This window comes from Lathamus discolor, chromosome 5, assembly GCF_037157495.1.
Source record: "Lathamus discolor isolate bLatDis1 chromosome 5, bLatDis1.hap1, whole genome shotgun sequence".
Lineage (NCBI taxonomy): Eukaryota > Metazoa > Chordata > Aves > Psittaciformes > Psittacidae > Lathamus > Lathamus discolor.
The window spans coordinates 82,088,679-82,111,031 of NC_088888.1; the positions used below are offsets into that span (position 1 = coordinate 82,088,679).

At 34.7% G+C, this 22,353-nt stretch overlaps 1 protein-coding gene across 1 annotated transcript in view; it reads right to left on the minus strand.

Moving 5' to 3' along the window:
- Window positions 1-22,353, minus strand: part of ADGRB3 (adhesion G protein-coupled receptor B3) — a 478,713-nt gene that overhangs the window by 284,012 nt on the left and 172,348 nt on the right. Inside the window, exon 3 of the mRNA XM_065681454.1 lies at window positions 3,744-3,854. Coding sequence (XP_065537526.1) covers window positions 3,744-3,854 — 111 coding nt within the window. The remainder of the gene's footprint in view (window positions 1-3,743; window positions 3,855-22,353) is intronic.

Below are 22,353 nucleotides of genomic sequence, written 5' to 3' on the forward strand. Positions count from 1 at the left end.
GCTAGTCAAAGCTTTAAAAAAAAAGTGTGCTTCTTATTCAGTAAGAAGATAAAATGATTTATAATTAGCACAAAAGTCACCCTGCTTTTCATTATATTATACCCAATTATTACAATTTCTATTAACAAGTACAAAATGATGATTTTTTTAATCACAAAAATTAACCAGTGATTTTTGTAGTAATTTTCCTTGTTAAGTGAAAAAAAGGAGAAATTTAAACACTTATTATTGTTTTAATATTTTTTTCTGATATGAATTTAGTATTTTGATTAGGCTGTTACCTGCCCTGGGTTCAGATTAGACAATATAATATGGTAAATATAGCTAATATGTAGGAAGACATCAACAATTACATAATATGTACTATAAGCTCCATGTGTATAGCAAAAATACTTGTATTGGTATAGAAACTTGTATGGGTATAGAAACTATGGGTTTCTAGGCTAATATTTTTTGTCTTTTCCTACATGTTTGAAGTTTGAGTTTGCCTTCATTAAAATGGTTTAGGTAAAAGGTCAAACAGCAGAAAAAAATCAAAGCTATGTTTCTCAAGATGTTCCTCATTATGTAAACCAGTCATATATACTCAGCATAAATTGTTCACTAGTCAACACAGAAATGGTGACAGCGCACAGATAATAAAATACAGAAATGAAGTATTAAAAATTTTAAATTTTTGATATCTTAACGTTATAAAATGTTGCCCTTAACCCCTGCAATATGATGAAAACCAGCAATGACATAATACTAAAAAGTGTGATTATACTGAGTGAATTTTGAAATTAAGTATTAGAAATTCTGATCATATGTGTACTGTCCATTAACAAAGAGCAGAACCTAGCAATATACCTCAGCATATGTAAAGAAGGCTTAAACATTTACTGGAGATTCTCCACATTAACATGATATGTGGTGCAAAAAGAGTGAAAACAGAGCAAATGAAGAGTAAATTTTTCTTACCAGCTGCTTTGCTTCCTTTTGCACAATGCATTCTGATTTTTTTGTTAATATTTAATTTTTCAGAGTATTTGTTACTGTTGTCAATATGACATTTTATTTTTAATTAATTTAATTAATTTGAAGGAAGGAAACACCTTCAGTGATGTACTATACAATGGTCAACTATTTTTAATTAAAGCAAATAAAGACTTCTTTATTTTCTACAATAAATCTAGACCACCTAGGTAATCCGAAAATAAATCTTCCATTGCTTTATTTATCTCTTTAGTATTTTTTCTTTTCTGAAATGAAATTTCAAAAGGGCTACTTTTTATTTTATTTCCAGATTTATGTTGAGAAGTCTTAACATTTTATATCTATCGTACTAAATCTACAACCTCAACTTAACTACTGGCAAGCTACTAAGCCCTTATTCTTCGCTGCTGTTTGACATGTAAGAGGAAACATAACTTACTGTATTGAAGGCCTCATTGGTGTGTGTAACACTTACCTGTATTATACTCTCTAAATCCCATAACACCTAAGAGAAGGATCAGCCCAAACATAAAAAATGACAAATATAGGACAATAAATTATTCACATAAATAGCTCACTCACAAACAGGATAATGCATATCTTTCATGCCACATTTTAAAATTTCCATTACAGCAAAATTCAGTGTCTTAAGTCCACTACTCTTAATAGTATTAAATGCTTTTAATATTTTTTTTTCCAGGACAATTCTCTATTCCTATCCTTCTCTATTCCTGTCTCTCTGCCTTTTTAAACCATGCAAACATTTTGCTGCCCTTTTGCATCTGTTTTACTATTACACAAAATAAAATATTGAACAGGCTTAAAATATAAGAAACCTCATAAACTCAGTATCCATTCACTTTAAAGGCTATTAGAATACTCAGTATAAGGGTAAATTCATGAGATAGATATGTTAGGAAAAAACTTATGAATCAGTTTAAGATGATATTGCAAGAAAATGAATGCATTAGAGGTGAAGAAAATATGCAATGGTCACTACAAAGGAAAATCAAAATGAAGAAGAGACGAAAATTAGTAAGTATGTCCAAAAACAGTGCAATATTACTTATAATGTGTTTAACCTACAGTATGGAAATTATAGATTTCCTCAAAGCTGGCCATGTAAATTTATATGCTCTGCTGATATATCTCACATGCTTTCAGAACAGGAACTTGAAAACCAAGCCTGTATAATTTTGAACATTCATCTCCCACTCCACACACGCAATCTATCAGAAGGTGATGGTATAAGTGCTGCATTTATAATGCAGTTCTCTAACACCCATAATAGATGCATTGCAATGCATGACTAGAAATTATCAAATACAAGTTTTACCTGATAATGTGAAAGTTTCAGGGATTTATATGAGGAAATAAAATAGATCATCTTTCTTATCTTTTGGAGTAATTGTATGAATTCAAGAACCAGCATAAAAGCGAAGGTGTTATTCTATGTAGTAAGCAACTAACATTCTGAGCTAAGTATGTAAGTAGTAAGTTCTACTTGCCTAAACAAAAACTGCATGGAGCCCAAGAGTATTCTAGGCTCCTTTCTTCCATTACATTTTCTTACAGTATTATCAACTGCGAGTTAGCCATAAAAGTAGTCCTATAGATTAATAGGAGAGAAACAGACTTTTCCCCCTCTAAATTCTTTACCAAACAGATCAACAGTGATTGGCTATACACATATTTGAATTACTCAATATACTGATTTCTGCAATTCTGTTAAGTAAAGCACCCTAGTCAACATGCAACAGAAATAGAAGCAATTATAGCTCTTTTACTAAAGTGAATATAAACTGGAAGCATTATGTATGACTGATGCAGGCATATTTTCTAGGTTAGTAACTATGGAATACAGAGTAAGTTGTTTCAAATCCATACAATAATTATGGAGCACAAGATTTTCAGCGCAGTAACTTACTGGAATGGAGTGTGTAGGGAACCACTGAAGAGTTAGATTTTACCAACAGATACACCAACCATTACTGATGGCAGCAGTTTTGGTGTATGAGAGCTTAATTCAACTCACCACTGAAATTTTATCATTGACCTCAAAGGCAGCTGTGGTAACTGTTGGTAAACAGGCTTTTTTGTTTGTTTGTTTAGTTTTATTTTAGCCTTAGGTTTGTAATATCACCTTGGTATCTCCATCTAAAGTAGACGAAGTTGCTCAAACAAAATTAGACAATATGTTTTAGATGAAAACCTGTTAGATAATTTGCACATCCAATTAAAAAATACTTACAGCCAATTTAATTTAGCAATTATGAATCTGGAAACTAGAGAATAGAGTGTTGTGCTGGGCCAAAGATAGTAAATGCTGAATGTATGCACATTAAAGTCACCCTAGCAATTAATTAATTTGATAAATGTCTAAAGCTGAGATTAGACCTCAGTCTATTTATAAAGAAATTCTGAAGCATGTTCTTAACATCTCTAAAAACAAAAGTTAGCATGTCACAGTAAGATGTTCTGTGTCTTCTACATGTGATACTGCTTTTACTAATGAAGAAATTCATGCTTACACTAAATAATTCAGTATCCATATTCACAGTGTATGCTTTTTGTGTGATCTACCTAATTCTCAGCTACTTTATTTATGGACTTTAACTGGTGAAAAAAAAAAAAAAGAAAAAAATAAATGATTCAAAAAAATTATCAGCTTAGAAAACTGACAAATATGCAGCAAAAGATTATGGAAACATGCAGTGGTTTTGCTAAAATTAACAACAGTAAATAGAAAAATGTAACTGATGTATTACCAGTTTGTGCCATAAATTTAGCAGCATCAGCTTGTTCCTGAGGGACCCTTTTTTCATGAACAGATCGAGGTCGCTGACTTTTAATTGTATGATCTCCCATCATTCCAAATTCTAAAGACAGAATAAAGGTTTATGAAAGCTTGTGTGTAGACATTTCTCAAAAGTCAAATACTATCTCATGCAATATGTTCCTAAACATACCTGGAAGTTGCTGGCAAGAGTCAGGCAAGTGATCATGGCAGTTAACATCAACTTATCTTTGCTACACTCAGCTTTTAATAAATACTTAAATTTGTGTCTGCAGATTTTCAAACATGATTTTACTGCATGAACCAACATTCAGTGTAGTGACGCATACTATAAATTAACTGTATGACATAGGATAGAAACAATTCTTCAAATGCAGGCATTTTTATACCTATATTTTGTATAAGTGCAAACCACACCAGAAAATGATTTTGACAGTGTCCGACGTTGCTGTTCTATGGCAAAGCCTGTTGCTCTTCCAAAGGACTTCTATTTCTGCACGTCTTTCAGGCTAATGAAGCCTTCAATAGAGATAACAAGTCATCTTTTGGAATGGTGGCAAGGTGAAATAACAATTTAGGCAACAAACAGCTTATTTTTTTAGGCTGAATCCAGCAGAACAATGCTTGTGAACTGTTTTCTTTCTGAAACCTCTCAATTATGAAGCCTATACCTTTTATCTTGCCTTCAGCATTTAAAAAGAAGCCCCCATGAATTTTAATAGGGAAATTACGTTTAAAAAAGACAAAATCAATGATATAAAGTCTCAGAGTGTGGGAGACAAGAGCGCTTAATTTTTTTCCTATCACTCCAGTCATTTTCCTTCTCTGATCCTCCACAAACCTCCTTACCTCATACCTCAGACTCCACTTCCCCTTTCTGTGAAAAAATATGCAGGGTCCTTAGCAGCTAAAGGGGGACTGCTGTATCTTCAGCACTGATCATTCTGGTACTCCCAGGCACAGTTTGTTGCTAAATACTCAGGTTTTACTGGGACTCTAATTTAGGAACCTTGTGCTGGGAACCATGAGTTAACATTAAAACTGCCTTAACTACAACCACATGAAGTTTCTGATGAGGCAGAAGGTGACTGAAGCACTAGAAATATAAACATCTTTCTTGTAAATATCTTTCTGCTAGAAGTTTACCTTGCAAAAGGTAAATTCAAAATTCTCCCCAATTTGTAAAATCATGAAGATAATGAAACTTACCATCCTGCCTCAAAAGATGCAAAACAAGGTTTAAATGCTACTAACAAATGTTGTTTACTAACACATTGTTTTCATATCTCATTAAACATTTAAATTTCTACTTTGAGTAAAAAAACCCAAACAATAAAAGGTAAATATACTTGTAAGGGGTCAATCAGCAGAGAGAGGTTTTCTTCCTTTCCAGTAAATTATGAATATATTTCTCCAAATTAGTGTTCCTTTTTTGTAATATTCATTAATGGCACCACTTAAAATATAAATGTAATTATTCGTTTGAGAACGGCAATGAAGTTTGCATTCTAAAGAGAATATTTGAAAATTTAATTAATAAAATATATTTTGAGAATTAGTCAGTCAACACTTTTAATACATTCCAGAAATACATGTAAAAGGTAATGAATATATATACATATATGTATGTGTATACATACATGTGTGTTACAAATTTTTATTAATATATTTTTACAAAATAGACCTTTTCTACAGCTCCTCTGATTTGAAATATTTTTTTTTTTATTTTGTAGGAAATCTCTCACTATAATTGAAGCTTTACTATCAATATCTTAATGCAAATTAATATTAGAATGATACTTTCACAGTTTTTGTAAGCTGCAGTACAGATGAGCATTTAACCTAATTAATAACATGGCGAAGGACAAGAGGCTTCACATAGCTGCAAAATGCTGCAAAAGCAAAGCATATTTGCTCTGAGTTTTCTGCCCGCACACTGCCTGCTTGTCAGGCAATTTGAAGGATATGGCACCATTCTTGCAAAAGACTTTAATTCTGTTTTTTAAGTTACAAACACAGTGCAATAATGGGAGACCTTTGCTAGAGGAAGGCTTTCCAGAAGCATATAGGGAGATGGTGAATATTCCAGTCCCAGTCCTGCAGCCTCCCAGTCAGGGTGCAGGCACATGCAGTGTCCTGCAGGACAGAGACCTCTGGTGAAGAGAAAAAGAAAAGTCTGGGAGATCAGTTTTCAGGGCTGTGGTTTATATACAGAGTAACTCCATTCACAATGATGGATTTACTCACAAATATCACCAAAGAAAATAAAATACAAGTCATTGATGCAGGATCTAATCATGCCTTGACTTTTTCATTTTCCACAACACATTTTAAATTTATACATTCAACTCACTTCAACTATGGCTGATGCTCTTTGAGATGCACTTTTCAACTAATCTCCCTTTAATATATTAAGCATTTATATATGCAAATATGTAAGTATATATTAAAGACGTTCATAACAAAGTTTAAAATATTTCTCTATAAGTTCTATCAAAAAATGGAACTGGACTTTGGGAGTGCTCTCATTTTCATATTCACTAAAATATTTAACCAAATGCCTCACAAGAATAAAAGTGGTATCAGGAAATGCAGTGTACTGGCATGGGTGAGGACTTTAAGGCCTCATTAAAATTCAGGCCTCATAAGAAAAATAAAATAAGGGTCAAGTACATTTTCCTAATGGGATCAGAAGTGTCCAGTTTCTGTATATAAGTACAAACAGTGCTCTCAAAATTGTTTAATCTAAGAAATTCAACAGCCATGCATTTTTATGAAGCATTTTATAATAAAATATTTTAATTCAGTGACTGACGTAGTTTACAATAAATACTAAGTAGAATATGTTTCCTCCATTTTCATATCCTAGCTAACAAATGCAGAAGATGAACCAATTATGCATTTGTTTTACCTCAATATTTCACAGAGCAGTATTTAAATGCTTTCTGGGATGGGAAAGCAATTTAATCCAACTCAGACTAAACACCACAGTAGTTTCAAGCACCTGTTTGTGTAGGAAAAGTGATAAGAACCATGTCACTCTAGACAGTATCTGGTGAGAGGTGTTCTGAAGGGTCAAGTCAGCATGATTCAAGACCTGATGTCTGGGATGTAACATTGCATGTTTGAATTGAGATTCTGAAGAAAAGAATTTTTTGCATTCTCATTCTTCTTACTTATGTCTTGCTGAAAATAAGTTGTCTAACACAGAAAAAGGTATTTTTTGCAGATACCACTATCTGAACAGGACTTTTTGGTGACACCTGTCCTAGTTTTCCCTTGGGTGAAACAATAGTCTTTCTCTGTTTTTACCTCAAACATTGGTATTAAATAAATTGTTTCACTAAATAAAGAGGGACAATAAACCTTTTCAGCAGCAGACAGGTACGCAGCCTGATCCAGAATTCACCAATGTGACTCTAAGTTAGGCCTGAAAACATGAAAAGGTTTTAATGCTTTTTGTTACATTTTTAAAGCTTAATCTAACTGCATAAGAATAAATTCAGAGAAATACCTGGATATGTAAATAACAAATAGCATTATAGGGAACCCTGAATGGGTCATTTTATCCAGACCATGATTTATAGCAAATTATAACAAATTCCAAACACTTGTGGTAGAAATCCAAGGTTTAGTTATCTGGTAGAAGAATTTATCCTGCAGCCAGTGGTCCTTTGGTGGCTGTGGAAGTACAGTAGTTTCCTGCAATAAGACGCATATTCTTTCTCTCCTCAGCTGTACACAATGGATCAATACTTGAAATTATTTTAGCAATGCATATATCTTAATACAGATGTCATTTATCATTTAATGTTACATATAACTCTGAAGCATGTAATATAGTTCCATGCCTTCCAGTAGTGAAAAAAAAACCTAAAAACAACCCCAACAATAATTTCTGAAATTCCAGAGTTTACAGTTGAGTATTATTTACAACAACTCTTATCTGTAGTTCCATTGGCTTTACCTTTATTTTTATGTTATATTATGGGAATTTTTATTCCTATTGAGTAACCTTTTTAGTTTTTAAAGGAGAAGCTAAAATCTTGCGGCCAATGTAGGTGTACATTTTTAGGAGAGAAGAGAGGTGCCATGTGCTCTCTGTTGGAACAAAGAAGAAAAAACATCTGTTAACAGGATAAAAATGCAAAGTAGGAAGACTGAGCAATACAAAAGAAAAACACTGGCTTTGCAAGGTTCTACTCACCAATGGCTAGTCTTTGCTTTTTTGACAAGTAGATAGTCATTAAAGTTAAGGTACATGTCAAACAAATTTTATGCGTAGGCTGTTTAATAATATTCTCAAGCTTGTTACATATATATCCTAGTCATCAGCTGACATTATAAACAATGTTGGTTTGGCTTTTATGACTATTTTTATGTCACATTTCATGGGAACGTCACAGTGTAAATGTACTAATCTTGTTACTGGTGTACCATCTACTATGATTTATGATATTAATGGCACAGAACACACAGGTGTTCATAAAAAAAGCCTCTTTCAGTGTAGTAGAATCACAGAATGGTTTAGGTTGGAAGGGATCTTAAAGATCATATAGTTGTTCCTCTGCCACAGGCAACCAGACCTTCAACTAGACCAGGTTCTTCAAATCCCCATCCAGCCTGGCCTTGAACACTGCCTGGGGCTGGGGGAACCACAGCTTCTCTGGGCAACCTGTGCCAGTGTCTCACCACCCTCACAGGGAAGAACTTCCTCCTGATATCTAATTTAAATCTACCCTGTTTCAGTTTAAAGTCATTCACCCTTGTGCTGTCACAGCATGGCCTTGTAAAATGCCCCTCTCCAGCTTTCTTGTAGCCCCCTTTAGGTACTGGAAAGCTGTTATAAGGTCCCCCTGGAGCCTTCTCTTCTCCAGGCTGCACAAGACCAACTCTCAGCCTGCCAGTAGTTGGTGACAACACTGTGAATGATCTGTTCAACTAAAAAAAGTGCTTTGAGGCCTTTAGTGTTACTGCTTCAGGACATGTAAAATGTAAAGCAACCCCTGAGAGCTGCTGAGTGTCCTCAGCATTTACTGTAGTCCCTGGAAGGTGAGATGGTGAGCAGTTCCCTGAAGGGTGATCAGAACCTCAAAAGCAAGAACAGGCAATCAGTTCCCCAAAGTCCCTGTCATTTTCTTCTCTCAGCCACCCACTCCTGAACTGTAAATAGTCAAATGAGTGTTTTCAATTACTCTTGACTACGGAATGAATACTAAAGGCCTTGCAGCCGGAATGTGCATTAATGCAGACTCTCACATATAGTACCATGGCATCCTCTCTGTACAAACACGGAAATGTTTTGCTGAGAAATTATGCAAAATGCTGAAGTATGTCCAGGTGAAGGGGAAGGAAGGAGTGCATACAGGGACCGGAAGAAATAAGGGGGCTATAGAAATATGTGAAGAACCAGTTTGTTTAAACTAATTTATTGGCTGAGCTATTAACCGATATAAATATATCTGAGTAATTGCAGACTTCCAGGAACTTCAAAATGTTTCCTGCACATTTAATTTCTTTGTAGTCCATTCCATAGTTTCTCCCACAAAGATACTAGGGCAATATGCAGTAGCATCGTCAGTACTTGGGGTTTCTCGTGACAGTTACAGCTGGTCAGTACAATTTCTTCTGGTCACTAGATGGCACACTGTGTGTTAGAAGCACAATTTTGCATTGACTGGAGAAGCCATGAATTTCTGTTTCTTTTTCACTATAAAAATTATCTCTCACATATATATGTATAAAATTCATTATACTCAAAACATTGAGCGTTTTTTTCTGGGTTTGTTTTTTTTTTTTGTTTGTTTGTTTGTTTGATTTTTTTTAGGTCTTCTTTTGTAGGGATGGAGATAAAATAAATAAATGAACCAAAAAAAAAAACAACCAACCAACCAAACAAAATAACCAACATATCAAAACCAAAAACCCCAAACAAACAACCCCCCCCAAATAACCCCAAAACAAACAAACCAACTGAAAAAATGAAAACAAACAGACAAAACAAAAGCAAAAACCTAAACCGAACAAAACATGAAATTCAGTTGTTTTCCCTCCACAGTAAACCCTGTGACAAAAAAAAAGATTAAAATCCCAGGAGCATTCCCTTGCCTATCTGCAGCCCTGCTTTGCTGTAGCAAGGCACTCGGGTCCCACAAGGAAGCACTTGTCCTCAAATGCTTTGTTGGCAGGACACAGAGCTTCAGGGCATCAGCGAATATTAGCACTCTGCAGCACATATTTAAGCTATGGCTTTCTATGGGAACCCCTTAAAATGGTATTTCCTCACCAGGGAGGCAAGTTGCCAAAATGGTAACATAGCTATTAGCTGAATTAGATTTCCATGGGAACCTCTCAGCAAATGTGGAAAACGTTCTTAAAACAGTCTTTGCCTACTTCCTATGCAGATCCTGGTCCCATAAAAAGTCCTCTTTTGGCTCTACAAAACAGTATAGAAGAGCTTTGACCAGTTTCAAACTGAAAGGAATATTTTCTTTCACTACAGTGAATTAAGGTCTGAACTGAGCTGTATTCATGAACACAGTGAGAAAGATATCCTATTACTCGTGAAAATATGGAGAGGATTTTAATAGTAGTGGAAATATGAAAGGCAATAGTATTTGTACTTGCAAAGTAATTTTTTTATTAAAATACACTCTTGCTTTTTATAAGGAAAAAGACAGCTTAACATTTCTAGGAAATTAGATACAAGATTTCCTTTCTCTTGCAAACAGACATATCCTAATACATATACACATGCATTCTTTAATCTTTCAAAAACTTAGGGAGAACAATTATGCATTTAAACCATCAACATATTGTACATAGGTAATTAATTTGTGTTTGTCTCTAGGGAGACCCATTTGCTTCTAGAAAATAATGTTGGATGAATACTACTGCTGCTAGTTTTAGTGACATAAGAAGTGAAATATTACTGAATTAAACTATAAATGATCAAACAAATCCTGATGAGCTAGACTTCTTGTGGCAATAAAGTCTGCTGTTCCTCTGTGCGTCTCTGCAGTGACTCCCTTGGCCAGCCATTATCTTTGGTGGGATATGAACCTGTTTATTTATGGTTACAGATTTGGTCAGTGAAAAATACCATAAAGATGTAATATTTATTCATTTTGTCTGTGCACAGAATTTTGAAACTGTGCAAACTCTATTACTTGTCTCCCTGAGCCTACTTGCTCATCATCTTACACCTAGGCAGGAGAAAGTGAGCATGTGAACCTAGTGAAGTGGCTCATACCTGTTCAAAAAGAATGTAAAATGTCACCACTGGAGGTAGTGTGTTTTCACATGTGCTTTGCAGAATTATAACTAAGCAAAGAGGAAAAGGAGGGGTGACTGAAAGCCCAAACTGCAGCTTTACTTATTTATATCTCTGCTAAATCTGGCACATTTTGACATTATCATAGCCAGTATGCAGAAAGATGCTCTGTAGTTCTTTTTATTTTTCCCATCCAAATACTTCCTTAGCAGTCCATACCAAAATATTTCTATTAAAATAAAAATAACAAAACCAATAAAGGAAATATACATTATCAACTTCAACACTAAAATCCTCTAAATTCAGCAGTATATTATTCTCCCATTAAAGAATGAAAACACACGGGATTATCTTTATTTATTTTTGGTTTTGTTTTTTTTTTTTTCTCAAGTAAAAGACATTTAATGCATTCTCTTGTACTATTCTCATAATTTTAATGTTTCTTTTCTAATAACTTATTCATGTGTAGCCCTTAAATCATAATATGATAATAATACTCTGGTACCTTCATTGCTTTTTTTACATTTCATACTGTTTTACTTCTGCATTAGGTATTTTTCTTTTGTCATATATTTAATGAATTGAATTATTGATATAGTTAGCCAGTGCAGTAGTTATTTCAGAGTAGTAGCATTTTATATAAACAATTTCATTTTACTGAACACTGCAGCAAGCTACCTAAATATTACACACAGGCTAGTATGTGCCTCTTTATTGCTCTATACATTTACAACTGAAGAGAAGATGACTGAGCATAAACTATAACTTTCTAAGCTATTGCTGAATTCAATAACTTCATTATCTTTACTTTCTCTTTGAGAAACACTATAAAGTAAGTAAAGTTAACTGTGGAAAGCAGGATTCACAAGGACATCAAGACTATTTCCTTGCCCTGCAACTATTTAACACATTTCTGCAGATGGTTTCTTTTCTAAATTATAGCAGTGTTCATTAAAATTAAAAATTAATTATCTATGAATTTATGACAGGGAAGTTTACATCTGTGAAAGATTCTGAAGCTGCATGAAGAGAAGGAACAAGAAAAAATGTTTTAAATAATAGGTACTGTAAACTGTCCTCACCGAGCACAGTTAAACTGAGTGTAGGTTGTTTTTTTTTCCAGTATGGTAAAGCTTCCAGGTAAAGCTAAACGATATTGCATGCTTTTAAAGAGCATTTTCTTGTCCTTTTTTAAGTCTCCTGAATTGTTTCTATGAAAGAATAATAAAAAATGGAGGCAGTGTCACTGGATGTAAGTTTTGCACATTACATTTTTATCATTTGTGGCATCACAAAGCTGGTTGCTTGCATACAGATGAGGGAAGGAGGGCCTTGGCTGCTGCAAGCTGGCCTGGTTCCACCCAGACAGGCCAAAATGCGTCAGCTGAGGTTGTGGACTAGAAGGTCTATTTGAAAACTACAGAGCTAAGAGGTTTATATAACCTGTTTGCAAGGATACGTAGCCTTTGCTAACTGTCACTGGCAGATTAATCATCATACAGATGCAATATCAAACATACTATTTCAAGCAGATCAAAATGGAATATGTACGTATGACACAGCCCCCTGATAGGTCCAGTGTTGCAATAACTTCCAGAATGGACCTGGAACTCTTAAAAGGTCTCTTACAGTGACAAAGAGTCTCTCTAAACTCTTATGGTGACACCTATCATTTTAACAAATATGACTCATAAGTATTTCTTCTCTAATCAACAAAATTACCTTAATGGGAAAATATGAAAAATGAAAAGAAAATTGGTGATTCAAAATTAGAAATTAAGACCAAATTTTCACAATAACTAAATCCATCCTTCAGAAATACATGTATAGGATTTTAATAGGAAAGCACATAAGGGATTTACCCAAAAAATATCAATGAAAATCACTTAGACCTAGATCCTTCAGGATTTTTTGAAAATCCATTAGATGTTTTCACTGGATTCAGTAAAAGCTCACCTTTCTAGGTCTCTGAGATTCTCACTTCAGGGTCAGAATAAGCAATGCATTTAATGGCTTTAAGGACCCAAATATCACACAGAGGCTAAAAAGCAGTGTTTTCATCCACTCTTACTGCATAATGCACACTTATAAAACATATCTGAGCTCATCTGCTAACACGTCCTTCCTACCTCTGTGGCCCATAGTGCCAGACATGACCACATGGTTGGCTAAATTGGCAGGTGTTATCCATGCAATGTCTCTATAAAGGCAAATGAACTGCTTAACTGCAGAACTGAGCTAAACAATGCATAGCTTGTCAAGCACCTCTCAGAGAAGTTCACCCTGAAGCCTTTATTAAAGAACAGCAAGGGGCAAGATTCCTCTACTCCTTAACACCATATCAAATACCTTATGACAATATATAAAAAGTTATGGCATAAAAGTTGACCTAAAAGGAGGCATTTTTGATTGGTCTAATTTATCTGATCATAATGTACTACTAATAATGCAGTAAGAACAGCAGTTTACTGGGCTGAGAAAATGAATCTATTAGAATCGGTGAGCTTCTAATGATTATGATGAGCTAGAGATCGACAAAATACACAGAGCAGTCTGAGAGCCATTTGTATATTTTTTTTTTAATATATTTTTTTTTTTAAACTTTAAAAAAATGTTGTTCTGTAGCTGGGACAGAGATTTTTACTCAATCATGGCGAAGTGCCTCCTGGTCCAGTTCTCTGATTAAGTTATAAAGTAATACCAAACACAGTCTAGTCAATGTGATATTGACACATTATTAGGGAGAACAATGGGATTGACACTACTGAAGTGGTATCAATTATCCTCAAGAGGCAGAAGGACATACCTGTTTTTCATCAATAAGCATCAAAGAAACTGATTTTAATCTTTATTGTTTCTACATTCCTACATGATGTTAGGCACTTGAATCACTTTTAAAATTCTCATGTATCTCCTGCAAATATTACTGCAGCACCTTTTGAACTCCAGAAGGATTAAGGGAAGTGTACTCTATGGGGAATAGTGGCTGCTTCCCCTACAGATGTCAATAATAAGGATCATTAAAAACATCTATTCCCTGATGGCTGCACAAGATACATCTCATGTAGCTTATTTCAGCTTGTCAGCTTAATACATGATGTGGTTACCTAAAATCTGTCTGCTCATCATGGTCCATCATTTGAAGAAATGATGCCAATAGTCAACATACACGAGTGGAGATCGCAAGCAGGGATATTTTTCAGTGCAAATGCTTAGTTCTGGACCTACAGCTATAGAGTTCAGGACACTTGCTAAACTGGGAACTCTGACTAACTCACGTAAATGCAATCTCAGAATGACCTATTGTTTATAGACACAGATAAACTCTTATCTTTCATGGAGAAGTCTGAAGTTAGTGCTGTTCTACTTAGTACAAACCTAACTCCTCTTAACAACTGGAGACCTACAACTGGGATAAGTGTCATGGCTCTCTAAGAAAGGCTTAAGACTGGAATTCATTATGCTGCTCCTAAGTATGAATATTTTTTGAATTCTCTGCAGAACTGCTTGACATCTGCCCACAGATATCCTATGTATCTCTCCCATTGCCTCTACTCTGCTGTAGAGAAAGGGATGGAAAAGAATAGGCTTGCTGGGAGCTCAGTAAAGCAGCTACCAAAAAAAAAATCTATACAAACATACTTTCAAACAAAAGAATCATATTTGCTTCAACTTACAGTTTTGCCTCTTGTGTGCTGACTCTCTGAAAATATTCTAATGATTCAGTTGCCTGAAAGTTCTCAAATTCAGCCTACTGTAAGCATGTGTAATGGAATATTTATGGTAAGGAAATCCTGAATCAATGAATTAAATTATGCTCACTAGAAACTTAATAGTATATATTTTGATTACCCAGCCAGAAATCAGAACTATAAAAGTAGTATGCCTACTTACAGCTAGCTGATATGCATTGTGAGTTTTAAATAAAAAGCAGTGAGTACTGGGAAATAGAGTGTTTGTAGATGGCAATAATGTTGGGTTTTGTTATTTTATAACAGCCAAAGTACTGGGGAAAAATAGGCAGCTTTTGGGCAGACAAGCTTTCAACTCTGAAGCAGAAACATCAAACTGCAAAGCTCCTATGTGTTTTATTACCGCCATGTACAAACGTTGTCTTGCTCATGTACTTTGACTACTATGGCTCCAACACTACTACCACAATTTAAAAATCAGGCATATTTCATATTCAGTTAAGGGGTTAACAGCCAACTCTAAAAAAGGAATTATAAATATAAAAAAATTCAGAAAATATCTCACTATGTTGACCACAAAAGTTATACAGCATGCATTATTTGCTTCAATCTAGTAATCAAGAGTATGTTAAGTAGCCTGAAAAGCTAATATTGAAGACCACAAAGCACCAGTTCTCAGAAGACCACAGACAAAGAATCCTAGCTGTAGACCTAATACAGAAACTACTCATTTTGTATTGATTATGTGGAATAATTTTAGATTTTTCAAGTATATATTTAAATTTTATCTTTTTTATTAAAAAAAAGAGAAAAATGTTATTTAAACTTGGCATTCATTTACATCTCAGAATAATTAAAGTACTTCTAAAACCTATGATTTTAGAAACAACTTTCAGCAAATAAGAATTCAGTTCTGTTTTCTAAAAGTCATTATTTGCTTGATATATAAGTAGTGAACTCCACCAAAATCTATTCAAAGAATCCTAGGTTTCAAAGGTAACGTTCCATTAGTTTTAATGAAGGGTTTGAAAGTGCTGCAGCAATGGGTCTTCAAAGCCTGACTGAACCAGAGTGTGCTGTGCCAGGACCGACTCTGGAGCCCTGAGGTAGTTATATCGACACTCAGAGCAGTTTATTTCCCAGGATAACTGCAGAACCCACTGATGCAAGACATGGTTATACAAATGCCCACATGCTAACATATGTAAAACATCTCAAAAGGATAGTCTGGGTGCAGAAGATCTACCTCTGGGAAAAGGGCTTGGTGCCACATGACAGCACATGTATAGAGTTTATGCCATAGAACAGATGTTCCCATTCCTTACTTCCATGTAATTTATGTTTGTAAAAAATCATTACAAGTTCCCAAAAGACATAAAGAAGCAATTTTTTATATATCACATTCTGTCAAAAAATAAGTCATTAATGCTAATATATATACAACCCCTATACTGGTAATTACAGTTAGCACCTACTCATTTTGTGGTTTTAATACATTTTTTAATATCATCACCTACAAATGATGATACTTTTACCTCCACCAGCGTAAATCAAGTCATGAAATAATGGAATAATATGTATAACTGCTGTGTGCGCAGAACTAACTCCAGACAGATTAATTCCTGTGGCGCAAGCGGCACACAGGACTGACTGACCTAGAATAAGTAATGACTTTCTAGCTCCTTTCTCTATATTCTGTTAGACCATGTGGATTCTTAAGCATATCTACACAATTAAATCCTTTAGACTATAGGAACAATTACAGCTAGTCAAAGTGTGATTTCACTAAATCCTTATTCATGATGAGGTCAGCTTGGATTTGCCTCTAAGTGGCAGTCTTTTAAAGGGTAATAACAATGAATTATTCCTAATATAAAAAATGGGATAATACAATAATCCAGGAGAAAAAGGGCCAGTTGGGAAAATGTCTTTTGTTGTTGTTGCCCTCTGTCCATCACTGTTACTGGTGTGAAATGTTACGGTTGTATGCATAGGGTACATACTAACCTGAATTTAGGAATATCAGCCACTACGGTTTTCTTACATTCCAGTGGCAGGACCTGGGCAGTTTGCTAAAAAAGCAAGAATTGATAAAAAATAGTAACACACTTGTGGAGAGAAAAAATACTGCATGAGATCACCAGACTGCTGGTACTCTTCTGGACAAACACCTGTAGCAATCAATTAGTACATATATTCTGAAAAGGAGGTGCTATTCAAATCATACAAATTAGAGATGAATTGTTAAATAAGGTAATAGCCCTAGAGACAGCTCTTTCTTTGCATGAGGAAAGACAAAACTCTTAGCTGGTATTTACCTTTGAAACAAATTTTGAGTCCCACACCAAATTCAAAAACAAGTTGTAGATCCAGAATAGGACTAATAGTTGGAGAGGTGCAGTATTTCTTTGGCCATTTAGCTCCCTAACTCTGGGAGTCAAAACACAGCTTATGGAGTCTAAATGAAAAGACTTACAAATTGAGGATCGGGGAAGAGTTTCTGACCAAGCTGTAAAGAACCTGCATAAACAACACTATTTCCAGGAAGAAATTTTTGGGAGGGAGTTCCTTCTTCTCATGGCCTCTGCAAGGATTAGATCCTCTCATATGTCTTCAAAAACTCACAAAGTTACTTTAGGACACAGAATTTGGAGTAGCAGAAAGGAGACTGCTGAAAGCTTCAGGGCATCAGGAAAAGCAAGAGTCCTATGATTCTTAACTGAATAATGACTACAGAGGAATGTCAGCCAAGCAGAAAAATTGAGGGGAAAAAAAGGAAAGAAAAGAAAAATAAGATAACAAAAGCACATCTCTACAGAAGGAAAGAAATCACATATGCATTCCTGTTTGATCAGAGTCAGTCTGGATCTGCTCACTGGAGGAGGACTCTATAGGGTTGAAGAAGGCAGAGGAAAATTTAATCATCAGGGCTTCTGTTTCCATTAGCTGTTTCTGAACTTAATTCAGAGCATCCTCAGGGTATATAAGCTGAGGTACTGTTTTTCAACTGCTCTGTTTTTAACCAAAATTAGTATATTTTATATATATGCATATAATTTTATTTATATCACTATTAACTATTGCCTCTAAGCTACGTAACTGTTATTAAAAGAAAAATGTCATGAACAGTTGCAAGTGATTATATTGGTTCACTGTAGCAATAGGTAGCAAATGAACAGGTAAATATTAAACCTATTTCAGGACTTACTGTACTGATTAAAGTGGTGAGTAGATGACTTTTTTTTCAATAAAGAACTTCACAAAAAAGCTGTTTCAAGGCTAGATACACTGATTAATCTGAACTAAAGGTTTCAGACAAAAAAAGAAGAAAGAAGAAAGCAAGAAGAATAGCAGTCTGCAAAGCTGAAATAGTTTACTTTATTTGTAATATAGCTACAGTTTGAATTTGAATTCTAATAAAAAAAAAACCACTGAAAAGTAAAAAGAACCACCACTTTCTGAGTTACATATTTAATTCAGCCCTAAATACTTTTTGTCTGTCTCATGAAGCAAAGAATCAGTTATTCTAGAAACTGTATCAGTGAATTAATTTAGAAAATGGAAATTAATTAAACAATTGCATCTACTCAAGTGCACCAGGATTTATATTAAAACTTCCTTCCTTTACATTAAAAATTGCTTCCTACATTAGGCTTCTTCATAAAAAAAAAAAAAAAAACAAACAGCAACTTTACTTAGTCAAAAAAGAAATTAAAGAATCGTAATTACATAGGACGTAATCTGAGAAACATAATTATATTGAGCATATATGACGATAAAATGTTAAAGGCAGTAACAAAACAATAAGCAACTCCAAACCCTGTTCATCCCTTTCTCATAAGGCTGTTAAGAAATTAACATTTCTAAATTTATACCATATATGAAATAGTAGCTAAGAGTCTTTGCAGCCCCTGTATCTCCTTGTATTTCCTATTCCACATACTTACGCACTGATGGAAAAATTGTTGATATTTTCTGCATGTGCTGAGGATGAATAAATTGAGCCACCAGGAAAGTGAGTACCTAAAACCAGTCATTCTGCTTCAGACTCAACATGCTGCTTCATGGCTGTGATTTTTTTTTTATGTCCAATCTATTGATGATGATGCCTGTCAGCTGCAGTTTTCATTAGGAAAAAGAAGTTACAGCTGACGGTAGGGTTTGTAGGAGTTCATAAATATTCTGCTACTGTTCAAAACTGCTGCAATGAAGTAAAAGCAGACATACTAGCTTTATTTTTAAACTCACATGAAACCAGAGCTATGAGACTATAAAGCATGATCACTCAACATGTTCTTAAAGAATAAAACCCATCATATTTAATATGGTGTACTTTTTTGGACATGGTCCAGGGCAGAAAATAATCCAGCTCTTCAGTTTTTGCTCCTAACCAGGACCTCTGCATCTTCATAACCCTTCCAATGGAATCTCTCCGAATAGTGTTTTTGGAATGGTTTTATAATGGAAGGGGTGAATAGTGCATGTTTGTCTGCACTGCTCTTGCTGCCTTTGGTGAGTTGAGCCGAGAGCTGACCTGTGATCCTGACAGGCCATGGGACTTATCGCAGTGCTCTGCATGGGGAGACCGATGGCTGAGTGCCAGGCTGCTCTCAAGGAGCTTGTTCTGCGGCCACTGACAGCCTGCTAGGATCATCAATATAATGTTCCCTAAGTATCACTTGTACATCACTCTAAGGTCACTGATATAAATAACCAGTGACAGATGAGGCCTGTGGTGTGCTTATTAGAGAGCTGGTGGTAGATATTTTATTCAAAGTCTGATCAATAGTAGCACAGCAAGGTTCTGGAGATCTCTATGTCACTGTAAAAACCATAATAGGACCTTCAGCCACTGAGACCTCAAATTGTGAAGAGGGGCTCATGGTCCTGCTTATAGAGGAGGAATAAATAGTTGGCAAATCCAGTGGTCTTCACCTGGAGATGGCAAGACTGCCCAAGCTCTGGAAGAGAGCACTATCTTCCTTTTGAATAATTAAAATCTCAGTTGGACCTGTCAAAGATGCCTGAATAGCATCTGCACCAGGACAACAAAGAGGCCATCCTTCAGGGATGCTCACATCTGCAGAAGCTGTCACTGCTGTGTTAGGAAGGGCAGAACATAAAAGCCACTCTGTGCTGTTTGCATGGAGTCAAGAAGACCCAGACTTAATACCAAACACTGGGGAAACCCACTGTCGACCATACTACTTTAAGATCTGGTGTGTCAAGCTATGTTTCATTTAATTTTAATGTATCTATGCACTTATCTTTATCAACAACATAAGATGGATAACAGCAAAAGGAAGAGTTTTGTGTCTTATACTCTGTTTTTTGAATGGCATTAGTTGTATTCCTGTATAGAAAATAGTATTAGAAACTCTAAAGTAAAATACTTATTTCTACATTTTTCTTGGGAAATACATAGTATTTCAGAGATATAAATCTCTTTAACGTGTCCTGATAGACACCTTGACTTAGGAAAACTTGGTTGGTAACGTGTGAAAAATTTGAAGAAAAAGAGAGTAATATAAAATTCTTTTTTTCCCATCAGATTTGTTCCAGATATTTCTTTTAATCTCAGTGCCAAAGCTGTAGTATTTCATTATTCATGTTTGAATAATGAAATATTACATTTCTGCATTCTGCTTTGAAATATTGTGTTAGTTTAGAAGTTGGGTTGTTTTGGGTTTTTTTGAATTGAAGGTATTTTAGACTGGGACCAAGTACACTTCCTAAAACATAAATCAGGAATAGAAAAAGGTATTAGGTGGAAACTGTGTTTTCTACTAAAACTTAATAGTCATGAAAAATACTAAAATTACTTTAGGTAGGGATGATGATGTAAAATCTGTATGTGGAGAAGGGCCAACTCTATATTTACTAACTACTTAGACTATGTAAGAATAGGATGAGAGGAGATTTTCAGTATCAATATGAGGGGAAAGGAAGGTATGAAAGTCTATTATTTTTACAGCATATGAACATAAATTAAAACCTCCAAAGACAGAATCCATTTCTGACCCAAGTTACTACTGACTTCAGAGAAGTGCTACTAAAATTTTTAAAATACTTTCTAATGATAACTATGTCTCATGTAACAATCCATAAATAAGCATTAGGACACATCTTCATTAGACAGTTCATTTTGTCTTCATGTCAGTTCCATTTCCGCAAAGGCTTTCCACAACCTCCTTCCTTTATATTCTACATAGCTTATATAGTGCAGCTTAACACAGTAACGTACATCAAGAACAGGCAGAAACAGAGAAACCGTCAGTAGAGAAAATTTAGACAGAGCTGTAACTTTCAGCTGCTCAGTAATTAAAAAAAATGCACATACTGAAGCATATACATTTGCAGTCATCAGTAAACCTATGAGATAGAAGGACACCTCAAATGGGAAAAATTAATTTTTTTGAGTATTTCCTGCTCTACTGGTATTCAGAATTGTTTCCTAAAGAAGGAAAAAGTATTTTCTCTAGTCTTGTATTACTCCAAAATATGAACACCTAAACACATTATGTAAACAGAGAAAAAAAGTGAGGCAACAAAAGTGGAGAACAGGAAGTCCTTATGAAGCAGACAAGGAACTATCAAGGGTGGACAACTAGGCTTTTGAAACACTAAAAGCAATGTAAAACAGTGTCTATTCAATTTGCACTGATCTTTTCCAACATATGCCATTTAAAGCAGATAAATGCATCTGGTTGGAAAGTAACATTGACAGCTCTGCAGCTCTTCAGCCTTTCTTTTCTCTTACCCTGTCTCAACCTACCTTAGTCAAGACCATTATACCCAGATGAGTAAAAGGAAAAGGAGCAATTTCATGTGAAAAAAGCTGTGAGTTTACAAAGATGGTATGTTTTTATGTTTTTTCTTTATACGACCTTCTATGTACATTTTCTTGCTCACATCTCTCCTTCACATAAAGCCATTGTGTGTTTATATTTAGGAAATATATAAATAGTTTTTATAACTTCAAATTACATGGATTTTGTTCCTGTTTTATAAAAGTAGAGCACATCTATGAGAAATTTTACCTATTTTTGTCTTATTTGTTATATATTTCTTCCATGACCATGGTTTATTTTATTTTAGCATTACAGAGAAGTGTGCCTAACATGGCATTAAGAAATTAATCAAACCCCCTCTTTCAAAAGGTATACAACAATCGAGACTTCAATTTTAAGAATATTAGGTATCATTTAAATTACAATGCTTATCATACTACAATATATTTTGAAGAAATTTTGATATTAGAAGCTTTGTTTTTTGCAGGGACGCTTACTGTAACACGAAGACATCATATGATAAATAAGCTCCACAAGACATTATGGATCAGTAAGTACACTAATTATTTAAGACTATTCAAACTATACATGTCATAATGTGAGCCAGAGCTGACAGTCTGATTAACAAAAACTACAGCACAGCAGCTGTGTAGGTGAAGAACACAGAACTTCACCTTGACTTGAAAAAATATTAGTGATTTTTTGCTTCACATACTGGAAATGTCTCTCATACTACTGTATCTTCTACTGAAATCATGGTACAAACATGCTTAAGGCTTCTGTAGCTTAATCATAGCTTTTTTACATAACTATTCCCTCAAACCT